Source organism: Myotis davidii, unplaced genomic scaffold (genome assembly GCF_000327345.1).
Source record: "Myotis davidii unplaced genomic scaffold, ASM32734v1 scaffold458, whole genome shotgun sequence".
Classification (NCBI taxonomy): domain Eukaryota; kingdom Metazoa; phylum Chordata; class Mammalia; order Chiroptera; family Vespertilionidae; genus Myotis; species Myotis davidii.
The window spans coordinates 861,040-879,578 of record NW_006289819.1 but is presented as its reverse complement, the minus strand read 5'-3'; the positions used below and the strand labels follow the sequence as shown (position 1 = coordinate 879,578).

The 18,539-nt window shown below is 44.1% G+C and overlaps 1 protein-coding gene across 3 annotated transcripts in view; it reads right to left on the bottom strand.

The window, feature by feature from the left end:
• CTPS1 (CTP synthase 1) overlaps window positions 1-16,356 on the bottom strand; it is a 21,718-nt gene extending 5,362 nt beyond the window's left edge. For all 3 annotated transcript variants that reach the window (XM_015563162.1, XM_006762557.2, XM_006762558.2), the window contains exons 1-11: window positions 16,253-16,356; window positions 15,273-15,389; window positions 12,802-12,885; window positions 12,269-12,349; window positions 7,690-7,841; window positions 6,513-6,645; window positions 5,182-5,270; window positions 4,293-4,387; window positions 3,567-3,629; window positions 1,648-1,691; window positions 44-140 (exon numbers count right to left, since the gene is read on the bottom strand). In XM_015563162.1, the coding sequence (XP_015418648.1) occupies window positions 44-140; window positions 1,648-1,691; window positions 3,567-3,629; window positions 4,293-4,387; window positions 5,182-5,270; window positions 6,513-6,645; window positions 7,690-7,841; window positions 12,269-12,349; window positions 12,802-12,885; window positions 15,273-15,389; window positions 16,253-16,315 (1,018 nt within the window). In that variant the 5' untranslated portion in view covers window positions 16,316-16,356. The remainder of the gene's footprint in view (window positions 1-43; window positions 141-1,647; window positions 1,692-3,566; window positions 3,630-4,292; window positions 4,388-5,181; window positions 5,271-6,512; window positions 6,646-7,689; window positions 7,842-12,268; window positions 12,350-12,801; window positions 12,886-15,272; window positions 15,390-16,252) is intronic.
• Between the last annotated feature and the right edge of the window lie 2,183 nt (window positions 16,357-18,539).

Genomic DNA, 18,539 nt, shown 5'->3' with positions numbered 1-18,539 from the left:
CTGTAGGTGCCGAGCCGAAGGCCGCCAGGGGTGCAGCGCTTACTCATGACGGAGTTCTTGGTCTGAAACAGGGTTCTCCTCTTGCCCAGCCGCATGGTGCCGCCCATCTGCCCAGGATTGTGCTCTGGCATGTCTATGACCTGGAGGATGAAAAGCAAGCACGCTCTCCAAACTCTGCTTCTGTCAGACAGACCGCTGCACTGAGTGACATGAGCCTGGAGGCTCCAACTCCCCAGCGTTCCTGCTAAGAGGCATTTGTCACAGGGAGAAACGGCCCCAGTAATCATTCTAACCTTCACTGGGTGGGGGCTGAATCCTCCCGCTGCCCTCATGAGCCATTCCCGCGCCCAGCACTGTGGACCCAAGTGCTGCTGGGCTGCAGCAGTTCTCACGAGGACTAACAGCCCAAGTACAACAGACAGGTATGTTATCACACGCTCCCTCCCGCTCCACGAGACCGATGAGCTGTCAGAGGAAAGGGTGCTCTTCTAGGGTTCACCAAGCCCCGACAGCTTAGGGAGCGCCTGCAGAACAGAGCGGTGAGGGCCCCAGCCCCGACAGTCAGTGCACTGCTCAGTCCCGTGCTCCTCTGTCCACCGACTGACCTCTCTGTGCCCTGCTCCTCCTCCACCCCCACCACATTTCACAACCTTTGTTTTACTCCTCCTGTTAGCAGTTCAAGTTCAGGTCAACAAGCATATACGGATGCTGTGGAAGTGCCTTGAGATCAAGAGCTTTGCAGGCCTGCGCCTGGGGCTAGGGATTCAGACAAGGAAGGCACTGCCCCTCGCCCCCTCGCCACGCTCCTCTGGAAGGAGATGTCACACGAGTATGCGTCTCAAAGGGCTCTGGTCACCATTACACAAATCAGTACTGAATTCCCGAAGTTCTTTAATGATATGCCCATCTCCCAGGGTTGTTGGGAATTAAGTGAATCAATAAACAGGGGTGGGCAAAAATGGGTTTACAGTTGTGAAAGTTTATTTTTATATTATTACTCTTGTATTACAGATTTTTCCACACGAGCAACTGTAAACTTACTTTTGCCCACCCCTGTGAACAATGCCTAGCACAATAAGTGCCCATAAGTGTTTCATATCAGTATTATTTTTTAAAAAATATATTTTATTGATTTTTTACAGAGAGGAAGGGAGAGAGATAAAGAGTTAGAAACATCGATGAGAGAGAAACATCGACCAGCTGCCTCCTGCACACTCCACACTGGGGATGTGCCCGCAACCAAGGTACATGCCCTTGACTGGAATCAAACCCGGGACCCTTCAGTCTGCAGGCCGACGCTCTAGCCACTGAGCCAAACCGGTCAGGGCTCATATCAGTATTATTATAAAGCCCTCCTGGGAGCTAAGGGGAGTGGGGATGGAGAATTATTTTAATCAGGACCCCCGTCCCCCCTAATTGGCTAGGGTGGTCCCTGTCCTTAAAACTTTTTGTGGCAAAATGGAAGAGCAGTGAGAAATCACACAATGAAAAAGAAAATCCTTCCTCTCCAGTGGGTCTGAAAGGCAGGACCTCAGGGCCCTTTGGGATGGACCTAAGTGGCCTCATTTCCTGTCTCCAAACATCATCTTCCATCAGTGTCCCTTCCGCACCATGTAGGCCCTGGTGAGACGCAAACACTGGACTTACCACAGGATGACTGGTATTGGGGTTAAATTCTGTAGAATTGGCATCTGAAAAATAAAAAACATTTGTGTTATGAAAATAATCACAAGCAAATCTGATTTTTTAAAAGTTTGATTCCTAAGCTCTGAATCACAATTTCGCTCTTCAGTTTAAAGTCATTCAGTGATTAGAACAAAAACTAGGGACAGCATTTCAAAGTTATAAAATAAACACACAAATGCATTTTTTGCATTACATCTGTAACCCTCTGGAGGAGGTCAAAGCTGTACAAAATGGGGACGTGGAAACCAATGACATAAATGATCCTTAGGTAGATAACACATCATTACGAGGTTCCTATACTGTAATCTCAACTTTTTTTTCACTTTTCGTTTCAGACTGTCTCTTTACAAGATGGGCAAGTACTATCTCTTTCGTGCTCAGCATCTTATACCAGGCCCTACTCAACTGCCTCACTCAATAGCTAAATCAGAAATTTGCTGATTTCAAAACCCAAGTAACCTTTCTATCCTTTACTGAACTTACCATCTAACCATAAGCAAAACCACTAAAGACTAAAAGGAAACGCACCGAGCTCCTGGTTCTGTTCATTCTACTGAATATACAGGGCATCTGCCCCTGCTGGGGCCAAACCAAGGCCAGGACTCAACTCAAGGACAGCTCCTCACCAGGTCACTCATCCACCTGGGAAGCCCAGTGGTGGCAGGAGGGTCGACGGTGCCCAGAGGGCCAGCTCTAGGGCGGTGGGGGTAAGACAGTGCCCACCAGCTCAGAAGCCAGAACCTAAGGGCACGCTCCCTACAAAAATGAGCCACCATCCCCTTAGCTCAGAAGAAATGTGAATTGAGATCAGCCTGCTAACAGCGAGCTGGCCACAGAAGAACCACAAGTACTGTGTAAAGCCAGACCACTTGTTCATTCCTTCACGTTGCTTTATTTTTCTTAGAACTCATAAAGTCTTTCTGAAAACCTAGTATCTGTCAGCTGGGGTTGTGGCAGACTCTCCCAAGGGTGGCCCCAATGAACCACACCCCCAGTATTCACATGGCGAGGTTGTTCTCCTCCACCCCGCCACCCCCCACGACTCTGGGCTTGGCCACAGACATCAGGAAGCTTGACAGGGGCTTGCACAGTCGGCTTGTCATTGTGGAAGCCAGTCTGTCTCCATGCCGTGAGGAAGCTCGGCTTGAATTAGTGACTGATAAGCTGCCACGGGGAGAGACCTTTGCACTGTCCCTGCTGGGCAGAGCTGAGGGCAGGGCAGGGTGATCTCAGCCACACTGCACGGAGAGGAAGCCAGTCACCTCACACAATACTGGGAAATAAACCACAGTGTTGGAAGCCACCAGTTTGGGGGTGGTCTGGACACAGTGATACCCTTAGCCAGGCACAGAGCTGACATGATTATTTCCCATTTGCCAGGCCCTGTGCTGGGACTATTAACGTATAACTTCATTTACTAGTTATAGCCATGTGAAGTGGATATCATTATTAACCCACTTTATAGTAGTAACAGAGGCCCCAAAAGGCTAAGGAATGTGCCTAGAATCACCCATAATAAATGATAAAATCAGATGGAGCCCTGGTCTAACCAGCTCAAGTTCATAAAAACTGCACAGCCTCACACAGGCCAGAGTTCTCTCGTTGGACACTAGGTCAGGGCGATGGCCATGGTGATAAAGTGTGAGGATCTCCAGAACAGGAAGTGCTGGGACAGAGAGCTTGCTCAGTTGGGCTCCCTCCTTCCTGGGGTTTCGCCTGGAGGAGGCCCTGCTTTCCCTCAATAAACATCCTCATTAATGCACCCCAAGAGGTACTGAGAGCCCGGGCGGGCCTGTCCTTCTCCACAGTTCCCAGTGACCCAATAGGCACCAGGCTTTGTGCCCTCCAGGGATGTAAAAAGTTTTTAAGCAGACACTTACCTTGCCATCCCAGCACATTTCTTGAAAATTCAACCACTGCCAACTGCATTCCTAAGCACACGCCTTGCAGGTGGGAGAGAAACAGGAATGAAGCTCCACGGAAAAGGTGACATTCCCACATTTCCCACAGCCTGCCTGGGGCTGTGTCCTGCTTGTACACAGCATTCCAACCACAAACTCTCTCAACTTCCTGCTATAAGCAAGCCCCCCTGCTATGCTGTATCTGCATCGGATTCTAAAAACTGGACCTGAGTGTATGTAAAGACTTCAGGTTTCAGAAGTTATTCAATTCCAATATTTTATTCAGTACTTGGAAAAGTCAAGTTTTCCTCCCCACTTTTACTCAGTTCCCACTTATAATTGGTCACGTTGAAAATTCCTGAAATTTACAGCACGAGGAAGCATCCCAGGCCACTTTGCTTACTTAGTCAACTGGTGCCTCAAGTGAGGATGGAACACAGTTCCCCACGTCCTGCCTAAAGCCAAGGTCAGTAAATAAACAAGATTTCCTAACTGACACTTCATTCTTTTGAAAGTTCCATGACATCTACATGAAACTCACAAGTTTAAAGTCTCATTTTAAAGGAGGGTTTGAATTTCTCCCACACAGAACCAAAGAAGCTTGGACTTGAGCTGCTATCTGGAAAGATGGCACCTGTGTTTGGGTCTGGAGATCCCGTTTCACTTACAGGCTACAGGCACCTTGTGTTCTTTTCTGCTTCTTACCCAGAAAAGGCTTCTTCTGCTTCCGAGCCCAGGAGATAGCTTGGATTTTCCCTTCCGTCCCTCGAACACCAAATCCCCCTGGAACCAGCACTCCGCTGTTCAAGAGAAGAGAGCACAGCAGGGTGACCCCTCCCACCAGTCCAGTTGCAGTGACCACCCACGGGCCATTTCCAAGACACAGAAGCCATGAAGTTACCCATACACTTTGCTACTGGGCTATGTCTGTGATTTCGGGCTGCCAACGAGCTGAATGGAAACACTAAGAACTTAGAAAACACACACAAAACCACGGACTTTTCTCAGTGACGGTACTAAGTGCCAACAAGTAAAAAATATGGCATACCAAGCTGTAATACTGCTACCACACAGTATTTGTCCCAGGCACAGCCTCTTTCCTAATTTTTAATCTGTATTCATATAAATGCAGTTCCCCCCTCTGGGCTTACTGTGCTCCCCAAGCAGGAAGGGACCTTTCCCGGTCAGCCTGAGTGCCACACTGCCTGGGGTCTCAACCATAGCTACATGGCCCCGTAACACTCAATTCTCCTGGTGAACTAGAAATTCTTGCTCATGTTTTATGATTATCAATAGCAGCTGCTGAAAACAAACTACTTATAAGACTCTACCAACAGATACTAATCATATCTTCTGGATGAAAATCTTTAACTTAAGCTTCACCAACAGATGCAATAAAACGAGAACAAGTTCTCTTCAGCTCCAACGACACGGAGGAGCTGTATTTTGGTAAGGTTTACATCATCCGGTATGCAGTCTCTTCAATAATGAACGACATTTAAACAAGCAGATTTACCACCAGCACACGAAAGCACAGCACTTTCCCCACGGACGCAACCCAAGACCCCTGAAAGCCAAGGGCAGAGCTACTCACTGAGCGCTGCAGAGCTTCTGCCAGGCCTCGTGGTAGCGCACAGGCTCCTCCTGCAAGGTGCTCGGCTCCAAGTCCGTGGAATCAATGTACTGGGCGCGGTCAGACAGGAGAAAAGAAGCAGGCTCATGATGCCAGAGCCGTGAACTGATCTTTCATCATTTCTGAACAGTATTATCAATGCCCCATCTTTCTCAATTTTAAAGTAGTTTTAAAATGATACTTTACTTTCAAATCCTCCCAATCACACCTACGAGACCTCCCTGACTTTCTAGTCACCTTTCACCTCCACCATCTAACACAGGAGAGGCCCAGACTCCACGTGGATAGAACAAATGAGTGATGCAAAGAACTAGCAAATGTAAGTCAGGCAGTGTAATGAAATCCCATAATTCTGTAAGCACATGGGATAGGTCGTTCTACAGGAATCTGTTCACTAGCACAAAGCAAACTGTCACCTGGGAAACACCTGGAGAAACAGGCAAAGCCCCGTGTCGCTGGTGAGGACACCTGCTCCAGCTGGGGGGCTGCGATGTTGAGGAAACGTATAAAAGGGACAGGTGCAAGGTTTTCCAAAAGAGCTAACAAACAGTACTTCCTCTATGCCAGGCACAGTACTAAGCACTTTACATGAACTCATTTAATTCTTATAATAGTCCTATGAGGAAGGTACTATCACTATCCCCTGTTAAAGGAGAGGAAACTGAGGCACAAAGAGGGTTAAGTAACTTGCCTGGAGTCACACATCTTGTAAGCGAGGGAGCCAGATCTGAGCCCTGGCTGTGTGGCGCTGGAATCCATGGACCCCGACACTCTACCGCCTCAAGGAGACAGGCAGGGGCCATGCCTGACAGTCCACCGCTCGGCTTCTGCCCACCGTGTCACAGAGCAGAGCAGATAACTACTATTTACTGGGTGCTGCCCCCGTTCCAAGCACTGACTCGGCGACTAGACACATATTTTGGAGAAACCTCCCAGCTCTATGTGGTGGATATCAGCATTCCCACTTCACAGACGCGGTAACTGGCACCAGCAATTGTGCAAAGTGCCTCTGGCCAGCCAGGGTTCCCCCATCCCCTTGGGGCAATTTTACTTGGTTGCTTGATATTCAGAAACAAGCATTCACTGTCTCTCAGCTTCTACTCTGACCACCTCTCCCTTCATTATTTCCTGAAAATGCTCTACTGTTCTCTCAAAGCTAGGGACCCACCATAAATCTTTTTAATCCTAAAAATAAATTCTGAGCTTCAAAACTATAAAGCAGATACACAGCATCTATGGACTGCAGACAGCCTCCCTGGTCATGCCTCGCTGCACAGCGCCACCCTCCTCACCTTGATGTCCAACTTGTGGTTGATGGCCAGTGCGGAATGCTCCAGGGCTTTAATGACAGAGGCGTAGGAGTCTGAGAACTTAGTGTACTTGCCCACAAGGGCAATAGAGCAGGTCTCCAGCAAGCGGTCGTATCTATCAATCAGAGGTCAAGAAACCACAAAATATTTAGAATGTACATATGACCACGAGACCTAAATTCCTATTGAAAGAGAAGAAAAACAAGCCTGGGAAGAACTTTCCAGAAGCAGCTATTATCTTCTGAGTCCTATGCACCCAGCAGTAAAGAGCAAACAATTTTCAGATCAATGTGGCTGGCTTTTTAAGAAAATGGGATTTTAGAAGCCGTTACAAAGAGATGGCGTCAAAAATCTCACACACATTGTTTTACAAAAAATTAAAATCCCAAAGGACAAAAAAATGGACCAACACTTCACAAGGGTTAATGTGTGATGAAGGGTATAGTCAAATATATTATAGGACATCCACACAATAGTCCATACTCATTACATTATAAAATGTAATCAGCAACAGAGCAAAAATATTTATAATATTTTATGAAAAAAGTCCTAAAACTGTGTGCCATTTTTGTAGCTACAAGATGTGCATGTAAATGGACAATAACTGAAAGGGAAAATGTCAAAATGAAAATATCACAGCAGTGGGACGAGTGGCTCCCCTCCCACATGCTTACTACACCCAGTGCCCTGTGCGGGGCGTGAGAAGTGAGCACCACACCGCCTCGGGAGGAGCGGAGATTCTCAACGTGGCAGCAGGAGACTGACTTCCCCGCTGATCCTCTTCTGGTGTGGGGTGAGCGACATGTTCCCAAGCCCAGCTCGGACATCTGGGATGCTACCCAGGAGTGTTCCAGCCTCGCCAGTCATCGGTGTGGGCCTCGGGTACGTGTGCTAACCCCTGTTGAGTTTCTAGTCGGCCGGAGACAAGTGTGTCAATGTGTAATCTGAACTCACTTGTGACCTGGGACCTAGGCCAAGTCCACCAGGACTTCCTTGTCCATGATACAACTACATGAAGGCTGAGAGCCTTTCTTAATGCTCCTTACCATTTATAACCTTTTCGAACATGAGTTGATAGCACAAGTAAGAGCTGAATTCCCCGAACTCCTAAAAAAAAAGAAATAGGCTACAATTCCCAACTCCTTCTTATGAAGCAAACCTGTCAGCCATCTCTTTCCACTTCATCAGCATTCTTCGTGGCTGCCTCTCGATAGGAAGGTCAAGTCTTCGAAGAAAATAATCTACAACCCCCTGCTCCTCTAGTAACAAGGGGACTCGGTAGATGGACGAGACATCGTGGACACAGATCACCTGTTTAAAAAGCAGCAAAGGTTATTTTACAAAACAAACAAAAACTAACTGGGCTGACAGCTCCTACTAGCTACCTGACCTTGAGAAAATAACTAAATTTGAGAGAAAAAAGAGCCATTTTTTAGAAAGATATAAATTACCAAAACCAATTAACTCAAGAAGAATTAAAAAATAGTGACTAATTGCTGAAACCGGTTTGGCTCAGTGGATGGAGCGTCGGCCTGCAGACTGAAAGGTCCCAGGTTCGATTCCGGTCAAGGCATGTGCCTTGGTTGCGGGCACATCCCCAGTGGGAGATGTGCAGGAGGCAGCTGATCGATGCTTCTCTCCCATCGATGTTTCTAACTCTCTATCTCTTTCCCCTCCTCTCTGTAAAAAATCAATAAAATATATATATTAAAAAAAGTGACTAATTTCTTATAAACATGGACACAAATATTTTTTTCATAATTTATTTTTATTGATTTCAGAGAAGAAGGGAGAGGGAGAAATAAAAACATCAATGATGGGAGAGAATCATTGATCAGCTGCCTCCATGCCTCCTACTGGGGATCGAACCCATAACCCCAACATGTGCCCTGACCCAGATTCGAATAGTGACCTCCTGGTTCCTAAGTCGATGCTCAACCACTGAGCCACAATAGCTGGGTGGATACAAATACCTTAAAAAAAAAAATCACAAACTAAACTACAAATGTTGTTTAAAAAAGAAAGTCATGTTCAGAAGGATTTGTCACCAGAACAGTGGTTCTCAAATTTGGCTATGGAACCACGTGGGGGAGCTTCTAAAAATCTTAAGCCCGCTGCACTCCACACCATCTCTGGAAGTAGGAGGAGCATCAGTATTTTTTAAGGCTGAGTTTCAGAATCACCACACTAGAAAATTTAACAGTGGGATTCAATACATCAACAGATTAAAGGAGAGGAAAAGGATACCTCGGTGGATGCAGGTTTAATAAAAATTCAAAACCTATTCATAATAAAAATTATTGGTAAATTAGAAATTTTATGGAAAATATAAAAAACCCAGAGCTAACATCATTTAGTTTGCTATTAATACTAATGCAAAAGTCTGGAACAAGGCAAAACAGGCCATATCACTATTTCTATTCAGTGATGTACTAGAGATATTAGCCATTACAATTAGATTTTAAAAAATGTGTATGAACTAAAAAATAAACAATTATCACTAACTGTATACAATATTATTGTTTAATCCATAAAAATACACAAGAAAATGTATACGTAAACAATCAGAACTAACAGAATTTAATTAATGTTCGCTTGCCTTGAAATCAATGGGCAGAATTCAGCAAGGTTTCCTACACATGGATATATCTAATCAGGAAATACAATTTTTTTTTAAGTATGCCATTCACATAGTAAATTATAAATACCTGTAAATAAACCTAAAGTCTTTACAAAGATAAACAAATCTAAAAAGAAAATTATACAATATTAGAGGATCAGTGCATGAATTCATGCACCAGTGGGGTTCCTCGGCCTGGCCTGCAGTATTGGGCCGAAACCAGCTCTCCGACATCCCCCGAGGGGTTCCAAATTGTGAGAGGGTGCAGGCCAGGCTGAAGGACCCCACCGGTGCACGATAGGGGCCGGGGAGGGGCGGCTCAACCAGTCACTATGGCAGTGGGGGCGAACCTTTTGAGCTCGGCGTGTCAGCATTTTGAAAAACCCTAACTTAACTCTGGTGCCGTGTCACATATAGAAATTTTTTGATATCTGCAACCATAGTAAAACAAAGATTTATGTTTTTGATACTTATTTTATATATTTAAATGCCATTTAACAAAGAAAAATCAACCAAAAAAATGAGTTCATGTGTCACCTCTGACATGCATGTCATAGGTTCGCCATCACTGATATAGACTATTGAAAGATAAGTCCTGTCAACAAATGGAGCTAGAACTGGATATAGGCAAAAAGATGACTCTCAACTTTTATTGAAAAGTTGTTATATATAAAAGTTAACTCACAATGAATCCTAGACCTAAACATAAACCTAAAATTGTAAAAATTTTTAAGAAAACAAAGAAGAAAATCTTTATGACCTTGGTTAAACAGAGTGCTTAAATATTATACCAAAAGTACAATCTATAAGGAAAAAAATGGAGTTCATATAAATGTAAAAGCTTTTTGTGCTTCAAGAGATACCATTAAGAAAATGTAAAGATAAGCCACAGACTGGGAGAAAGAAATGTGCAAATCATATCTGGTAAAAGTTCAGAATATATAAAGAACTCCTAACAATAAGATAAGCAACACAATTTAAAAAACAGGCATAAGATTTCAAATTCAAATTTAAATATATTGTCACATTTTTAGACTGAATAATTTTAATGACAACCTATTCTATTACTGAATTGAATTATTCATTTGCTAGGATGGAAATGTCTAAAATAATTGAAGTGCAGAAACATTTTTTTGCAGTCTGTTGAGATCTTGCTTCCAGGTGTGACCTCTGTTCTGGGTCAAATCCTATATTAAAACCCTAATATGCAAATTGACCGAACAGTGGAACAACTTTCGGGAACAACCGGTCACTATGATGTGCACTGACCACCAAGGGGCAGACACTCAATGCAGGAGTTGCCCCCTGGTGGTCAGTGCACTCCCACAGGGGGAGCTCTGTTCAGCCAGAAGCTGGGCTCACGACTGGAGAGCAAAGCAGTGGTGGCAGGAGCCTCTCCCGCCTCTGCAGCAGTGCTAAGGAGCAGTGAACAGGCGGGCGGTAAGGAGCGAGGGGTCCCAGACCATGAGAGGGATCCTGGACTGCAAGAGGGATGTCCTCCTGCCAGCTTAGGCCCAATCCCCTGGGGTCCCGGGCTGCAAGAGGGCACAGGTCAGGCTGAAGGACACCCTGCCCCTTCCAGTGCACAAATTTTGTGCACCGGGCCTCTAGTAAACTATAACAAACTCATAAAAATTTTCTGCAGGTTTGGACATTCTTACTTTGACAAACATAGCCACTTCAAAACGGAGTCAGATCTGCCATCCCAAAGGAACTGCCTTGTATGCCTTACTCCTCAAACCTTTAGGATGTTTAAATAACCTCTGGACTGACCCAAACCAACATTGTGTTCCAAACAATTGTTTGCAAAGCTAACAAGAAAACACATTTTGACTACCAGACTGAAAATTAAAGGCATTGTTTAAATTAGCACCACCATGCATAGCTAAAGAGTAACTTAGCTAATCTGCAGCTACAGAAATTCCTTCTTGGACTTATTAACAACAACAGGAATTCCTTCCTTCTATTCATATAATTATTCTGCTTTTCTTTCTCATAGAAACCTCTTGCTTTCACCCACTAATTAGAACAATGTTAGGGTTTCTACCTGAATCAGTGCTTCCCAAATAGCAAAAAAAAAACACCCAAATTAATAATAATTGAAATACATGATAAAAAGGCTGTTTATGCCCGAGCCGGTTTGGTTCAGTGGTTAGAATGTCGATCCCTGGACTGAAGGGTCTCAGGTTCCATTCCAGTCAAGGGCACATACCTCGAATGCAGGCTCGATCCCTGGCCCTGGTTGGGCTGCAATGATTTTAATATTTTTATATTCAAATCCACACTCCTGGTAGTCTTATAAATGGATTTTCCTTATTTTAACCCTGCTGCTTCATTCTCCCCTCTCTGTCTCCTGACCTCCAAATAATCTAGCAGCAAAACAAAGCATCTATAACTGAATCATAAAATCCTTCAAATCCATAAACTCTCTTTCAGCCAAACCTGACCAATGCCACAGTTTCAACTAATCACCACTAGAATTTCTATACCATGCACCATACTTAGACATATTACAGTTCCAAAATTTTGAATTTCCTGTACCATAGGTACCCTTGTAGCACAGATAACAGAAAAGACTAAAATATGTTTAGAGCCTACAACACCTTAGACACCAGGCACTAGGAATATAAAGTTGAATAAGGTGAGCCCTGCCCTCAAGAAGCTCAAAGTCTGTTAAGGGAAACACATAGACACACATAAAGGGGCAGTATAAGAGCTCACCATCAGCACCTGTGAGCCCAAAGATCAAACTGAGGTTCAAGAGTGAGGAGGTTTGACAGGTAAAGCTGCTCCGGTAATACTGTGTCCTAGCTGGGCCCCAAAGTAAGAAAATGAATAGGATTGTGAGGCCAAGAGCGGGGTCGGGGGCACGGACACCAGGGCATGGCTGCAGAAGGTAGTACAAGAAGTGGGGAGAGGAGAGGCAGGAGAGGAAAAGTACACTGGGGAACCACAAGACAGGATCATGGAGTCACAGAGCCAATGGTTTCAGTTCTTCCAGGGAACAGTCTGTGGTCTCAAATCCTAAACTGACAATAAGCCTTATGAGACTGGTTAAGAGACTTCAGGATAATCAGAAGCAAAAAATGATTCACGTGAAGATGGAGTTTCTACTCGCCTGTTCAGGTTCAACATGGCAGAACATAGATATTTTCTCTTTCACTGATGTGTCGAGAGGATTTGCACACCTGCACACAACCTGGTAGTAAAGAAAGCAAGATAATTAGAATGGATTACAAAGCTGGGCTTTCTCCTAATTGAAATGAAAACAAATATCACTGTTAAGCTAACTCCTAGCACAATGCGTGCATATTATGACAATATTACCTGTTTGCCAACTTAAAATTCCTAAATCCCAAACTGGAAAAACAGATACGATTATTGAACTACAAGAGGCAAATGGGGTTTCCTCAATGTTCTTGGTTAGGAGGGAAGAGAGAATAAATGACTCGCTGAGGGGAGAAATAAGACTCAACCACATACATGCCAGATAAGGAAATATTTGTAAACTACAGCCCCAGTTCAAAGAACCAGACCTATTTCTCCATCAACTAAAAGCGTGCCAAGAAGACAAAGGGATTGGGTGCCATGGAAGAGATTTTAATGAGACACACAAGATCATGCTGAAACCAAGAAATAAGGAACTCTTACCAGATCTGGGGAAAGCCCAAGGCCTCTGAGTTCGCGAACACTATTCTGGGTGGGTTTAGTCTTCTGTTCCCCTGTTGAACTTGGCTATTTTACAAAAGAAAAACATGTTACTTGCTCTATGGTAGGAATTTTCAAGTCTGACTTTTCCCGGAACCCCCTTCTTAATGGGGAAATAGATTATTTGATCCTTCATTTCATTTTTATTTTTGTAAAAGTTACACATCACATATTTTAGAGTCAAACAGCTCTACAAAGTTTGTCCTAAAGACCAGTGGTGCCAAAGCCCAGAGACAGCCAGCCACTCTTTCACTCTTTTAACTGATCCCTTTAGATGCTTTATTGCTGATTCCTGACTTATAGTTTGAGGCATTTTTTTATTGATTTCCTTGTTACATTCTACACATGCAACCATTCTGAGCCTGCAGCCCCCCACCTCACGATCCCTCATCAGTGTTTATGACTTTTGAAAGTAGTTAAATACTGTCCACCGTTAAGCCGTGTGCCATACTTTTCCTTTCTGATCCAAATGTTTGTTTTTCTGTGTGGCTTTCTGTTTTGTTTTGTTGGTATGCTGAGTTTTCTATGTACTAAATTATCTTTATTCTCCTCTCATACTTAACAGATACATTTGCTGGGTATAGAATTCTAAGTTGAAAATCATTTTCCCAAGAATTTATTAGGAAACAGCTTCACTTTTAGCTTCCAGTATTGCTGGTGAAAAGTTGAATGCCATACTGATTCTTGATGTTTCTCTTTAGAGCCCTTTAGAATTTCTTCCCCATTATTCTGAAATTTCACAAGGATGTGCCTTGGTGTGGTACATTTTTCATTCAATATGCTAGGCATTCAGTGGGCCCTTTCAATCTAAAAACTCATGTCTGGAAATTTCCTTGAATTGTTTACAGCAAAAATTTTTTTTCTATAAAGGGCCGGATAAATATTTTAGGTTTTGTTGGCCATGCATTCTGTCAAAACTACTCAACTTTGCTCTTTTAATATAAAAGCAGCACGGACAATACATAAACATAAGGGTGTGGTCATATTTCCATACAATTTTCAAAACAGGCTGGGCTGATTTGACCTGTGGGCATAGCTTATGGGCCCCTGGTTCAGACTCGTTCCCTCTCCATTTATTATTTTTTGGGACATCCTATTATTTGGATGTTAAAACTTCTGGACCATTCCTCAACTTTCTTGGTTTTTCTCTCTTGATCTTTCTGTTCTACTTCCCAGGGTATTTCATCAACTTTCTCTTAAATTTCTCAGTTCTGCTATCCAATTTTTAATCCCCAAGAATTTTCTATTCTCTGAATATTCCCTTCTTGGGTATCCAGCTTTGTCAAATAGATGCAGTTTATTTCCCTTTAATTCTAAGGATATTAATGACAGATTGTTTTATTTTCTTAAAGTTTCCTGCTCCCTGCAGAGCTTTAATTTCCTCTAATTTTCTTTTTTTCCTATTGTTTGATCTCTTGCATGTTAGATACTTTCTCCAAATATCTGGTGATCACTTGCTCCCAGCTCATATTTAAAAGCTAATTGGAAGTTCCGTGAGAGTGCATGGACTTGTCCACCAGGTCCTCACTCTGGGAATTGGCTGGCCTGTTTCACTGGGGAGCTCTGAGGGCAGTGTGTTTTCTCCTGGGCTGGTCATATACCCCAAGAAGAATCTTACAATCTCCTATATGGAAGGTCCAAGCCTGGCTGTGATGTTTCTGGGAACCAAGTGGAAGAAGAAGATAGGGTGTCTCAAGAGCATCAAATTACACTTCCTTTAGTTCAGTATTGCTGCCCTCAAATATCCCTAGTGTCTGCTCATTCAGAATCTCTCTTCAAAGAAAGAAACCTCCAGTCTTCTGCCAAGGCGGGGGCGGGGTTGGTGCCCCACTGTGCACATTAGGAAGGGTGGGGCTCACAACTGCCTTCCAGAAGCAGTTAGACCCCCAAGGGGTTTTACTGCTTCTGGAACAACAATTATAAGCTCACTCTTACTCCCACTCCCAGAGGTACCGGATGCTGCCTATTCCTGCGCCTCTGAAGGGCAAACTGGATTACTTCTCTCTTTTCCTGATGCAGGCTGAGGATCCAGCTCTCCCAGGTCTGTTGTCAGTTTCCACATGTCCACCTGCTTTCTGCCTTCCTAATTTTTGTTACTGTTGACTCCTCTCTCAGTATTTACCTTTGTGAATTTTTGTCTATATAAAAATTCCCTTTACCATAACTGTCATGGGCTTCACATGTGGTTAAAGACAAACAGACATGTTGAATTCACCAGCTTTAACTGCAATGTCCCTGATTATTTTCCCAAATGTTTCCCACTGGATCTTTTCAGAAAGTATGATCGTAACTTAAAATTCACAAAGAAGTTTTTATTTTCTTCTTCCTACAGCTCAAATATTTAAAATAGAAAAGGAGTGAAAATCATTCTTTTCTCCCTCCTCTCCATCACCCCCAAGTTTTGAATGACTTACCTGAGGAACTAGGCTGACGTGAATATTACAAAAGTTCTCTTTTTTGACCTTGAATTGGAACTGACGGAAGGCCTCAATAAATGGCATGCTTTCTATATCTCCCACTGTTCCACCGAGCTAGAGAAACAAAGTTATTTTAGAGGTTAAGTACTAAACCTCCCTCCTGTGGGTTAGTTTTCTGACAGTAATTAGGTATTTCTTTGTGCTAAAAGATTACTTTTTTTGGATGGGCTTACCATTCCCCAAGATTATCATGGATCTTTCCACATCATTTCAAGAAAAAGGGCAGGCAAAAGATGTACTAGGAATGTTATTTGTAAGAGAGTCACAGAGCAACCTAAATCTTATCCACTTAGCCACAAAAAAGTTTTGTATTAAAAAGCATCATTTGCAGCCTAGCCCACATGGTTGAGCATCTACCTATGAGCCAGGAAGTCACAGTTCGATTCCCGGTCAGGGCACATGCCCAGGTTGCAGACTCAACCCCCAAAGGGGCGTGTAGGAGGCAGCTGATCAATGATTCTCTCTCATCATTGATGCTTCTATCTCTCTCTCCCTCTCCCTTCCTCTCTGAAATAAACAAAAATATATATATATTTTTAAAAGTATCAGTTACAAACTAGCTGCTGGAACTTCCGAGTCTCCTATTTTGCAGGAACAGAGATCCAACAGCTAGGATAAGCAAAGCAGGAATACAGAAACTGAAACCAAAGGAGAAACACATCATTCATTCAGAGAAACACAATGTGTCAAAGTCCACATCACATAGATGTATAAATGCTGAAAAAGGAGAATTGCTCAGACAAGGTATCAGTTTTGACTGCATAGCCGATCCACATGACTGTTGCTATGGCCTCACCTGCCACATCACAGTTAGGGAGGGTCAAGGGCTTCGCTGCTGATGGCTGACTAAGGAGGTGAACAGGTACACTTGGCCACCTACTCAGGAATCACAGAGTTTAGAAAAGACTTATACACACCTCGATAACACACACTTGAGGTTCCAGGCCATCTTCATCCACAGGTATTAATGCCTGTCTCATTACCCACTCCTGGATTGCATCTGTGATGTGAGGGACAACTGAGAAGGAGAAAAAAAGTGGGACTCACACTTTTCCATCAGCATAGATGAGGAAGACACACTTTACCTTTAACAACAAATGGCTGCACTCTTTGCCTTCACAGAGAGGCAAAGGGATCACAAAAATATTTTTTGAGAGCACTCTTAAATGACCTTAAAAAAAACCTTTGGGCTCCTGCTCCCACTCCCAACAGCCTCCTTTCCAGACTGCCCAGTGGTGGCTGAAGACACTAGAGGACAGTAGGGTTGAGAGTGGCGTCCTGACCCACATCGGAGTTCTTGCCCCTGAGCCGGTCTACCCTGGCTGCACAACCACACGGCAGACCACGTGGCTGCCTCACTGCTTACCGCTGAAGGTGGGCAAGTCAACCTGGGTGCTTTTCAAGGAACAAGAGAACCAGGACCCTGTCCTATTCTGTTTCCAGATTCCCAGAGGGGAGACAATCCACTGCCGAGATAGTACAGTGGAGCAGAGTAGTTACAAGCACAACCTCTGGGCTCAGAATGTCTGGATTCACGTCTCAGTTCCACCTCTAATTAGGGGTGGATCTTCGGGCAAATTACTTAACTATTCTTAAGCTCAATTTCCCTCTCCATGAACTGGAGATAATAGCTTCTCCTTCACATCTGTGCAAATTACATGACACAGTACTGGTAAAATGCTAAGCAGAATGCCTAGCATGTCAGTGCTCAATAAATGTCAGCTATTGCTAAAAACTTAAAAATCATAACTGTTAGATTCTGATAACAAATTCCTAAGGGGCAGAGATTACTGTTTAACTTGCTATATATAGAGCCAGCAGTGCCTCAAGCACAAGGATATTCATTATTCCATACACAGCAGCTAAAGTGATCTTTTAAAAATGCCAATCAGAGTTCACCACTCCCTGAATTTATGCTCTGAGTAAAATCCAAACTCCAGGCTGGGGCCCAGTAGGCCCCATATAAACTTGCTGCAGCCCCCACCTCTCACCATCCCCCTGGGTCCTGTGCTCAGCCTTAACAGCTCCTCATTTCCCTGGTCAAGCCCTCTGCAGCCTTGCAGCTTGGTACAGGACATGCACCCTCCACCTTCTATTCCTCCCATGGCTAGCCTCTCAGCTCACACATCCTCTCCTTGGAGGCTTTCCCTGAGCACCTGTCCAACTGGCTCTCCCCACCACTTTCTCAATCTCTCTTCACTCTTCTTCCATCACAGCTCCTAACAGACACCTCATTCCATCTGTGTGTAACCTCCAAAAGGGCAATGGCCTCTTTGATCTTCTTCATCAAGTATTCCCAGCGCCAGGGAGGTCTGACTACCTGCAGTGAGCATTCACAACATATTCGATGAAGGAATGAATAAATGGACAAATACACTGGAGCCTAGAAAAACGAACTGTATAATCAAGGTCATTATAATTCCAAATTGGCCCCTTTGTGTACAGTGTCAGGAACTCAAAAGAAACACTTTACTGACTTAGCTCCTTTAACCCTCCTAACACCCCAGAGAAGTAGATACTGTTATTATCTTCATTTTACAGAAAAGGAAACCAGATCTGAGAGGTTAAGTAACACACCTATGTTCGTAAAGCTGGCAAGTGGCAGTGCTAAGGTGTAAACAGGACCCGATTAGGCTAGAATCTGGTCTAGAGTTGCTCACTGTCAGAGGGACCTTTGGCTTTCAGTCCAGGAAAGCCTGAAGCCAAAAGCAGATCTATTCTCCTAACCCAGGTGAAAGCCACTTTTTATCGGCCCCAAAAGTTTGTATGTCATTATACTAGGTCAGGGTTTTCCAACCCCACCTTTCTCAAATGAACCACTATGCAAACCCCAAGACAGCAAATAGATACAAGTGAAACTGGGCTGGTGATAGCTCAAGAGGACTGAGACCCACTTATCAGACTCCCCTAGGCATTTGCACTGATGAGTAGCCTAAAACCAATGCACATGATGCATGCCTTTTCCCTATCACTACCTATACATAGATTCTGCCTGCCAGCCTGATAGCGCCCTAACCACTCCCCTGCTGGCCTGATCGACGTCTAATTGCTCCCTTGCTGGCATGATTGTCCCCAACTGCCTTCCCCTGTGGGGCTGAGGGGACTGAGGCTGGATGAGGCAGGGCTGAGGGGACTGGGCACTGCCATCTTGTGGCTGTGGGCGCTGCCATCTTGTGAGAGAGAGTGATGGATAATTTACATATT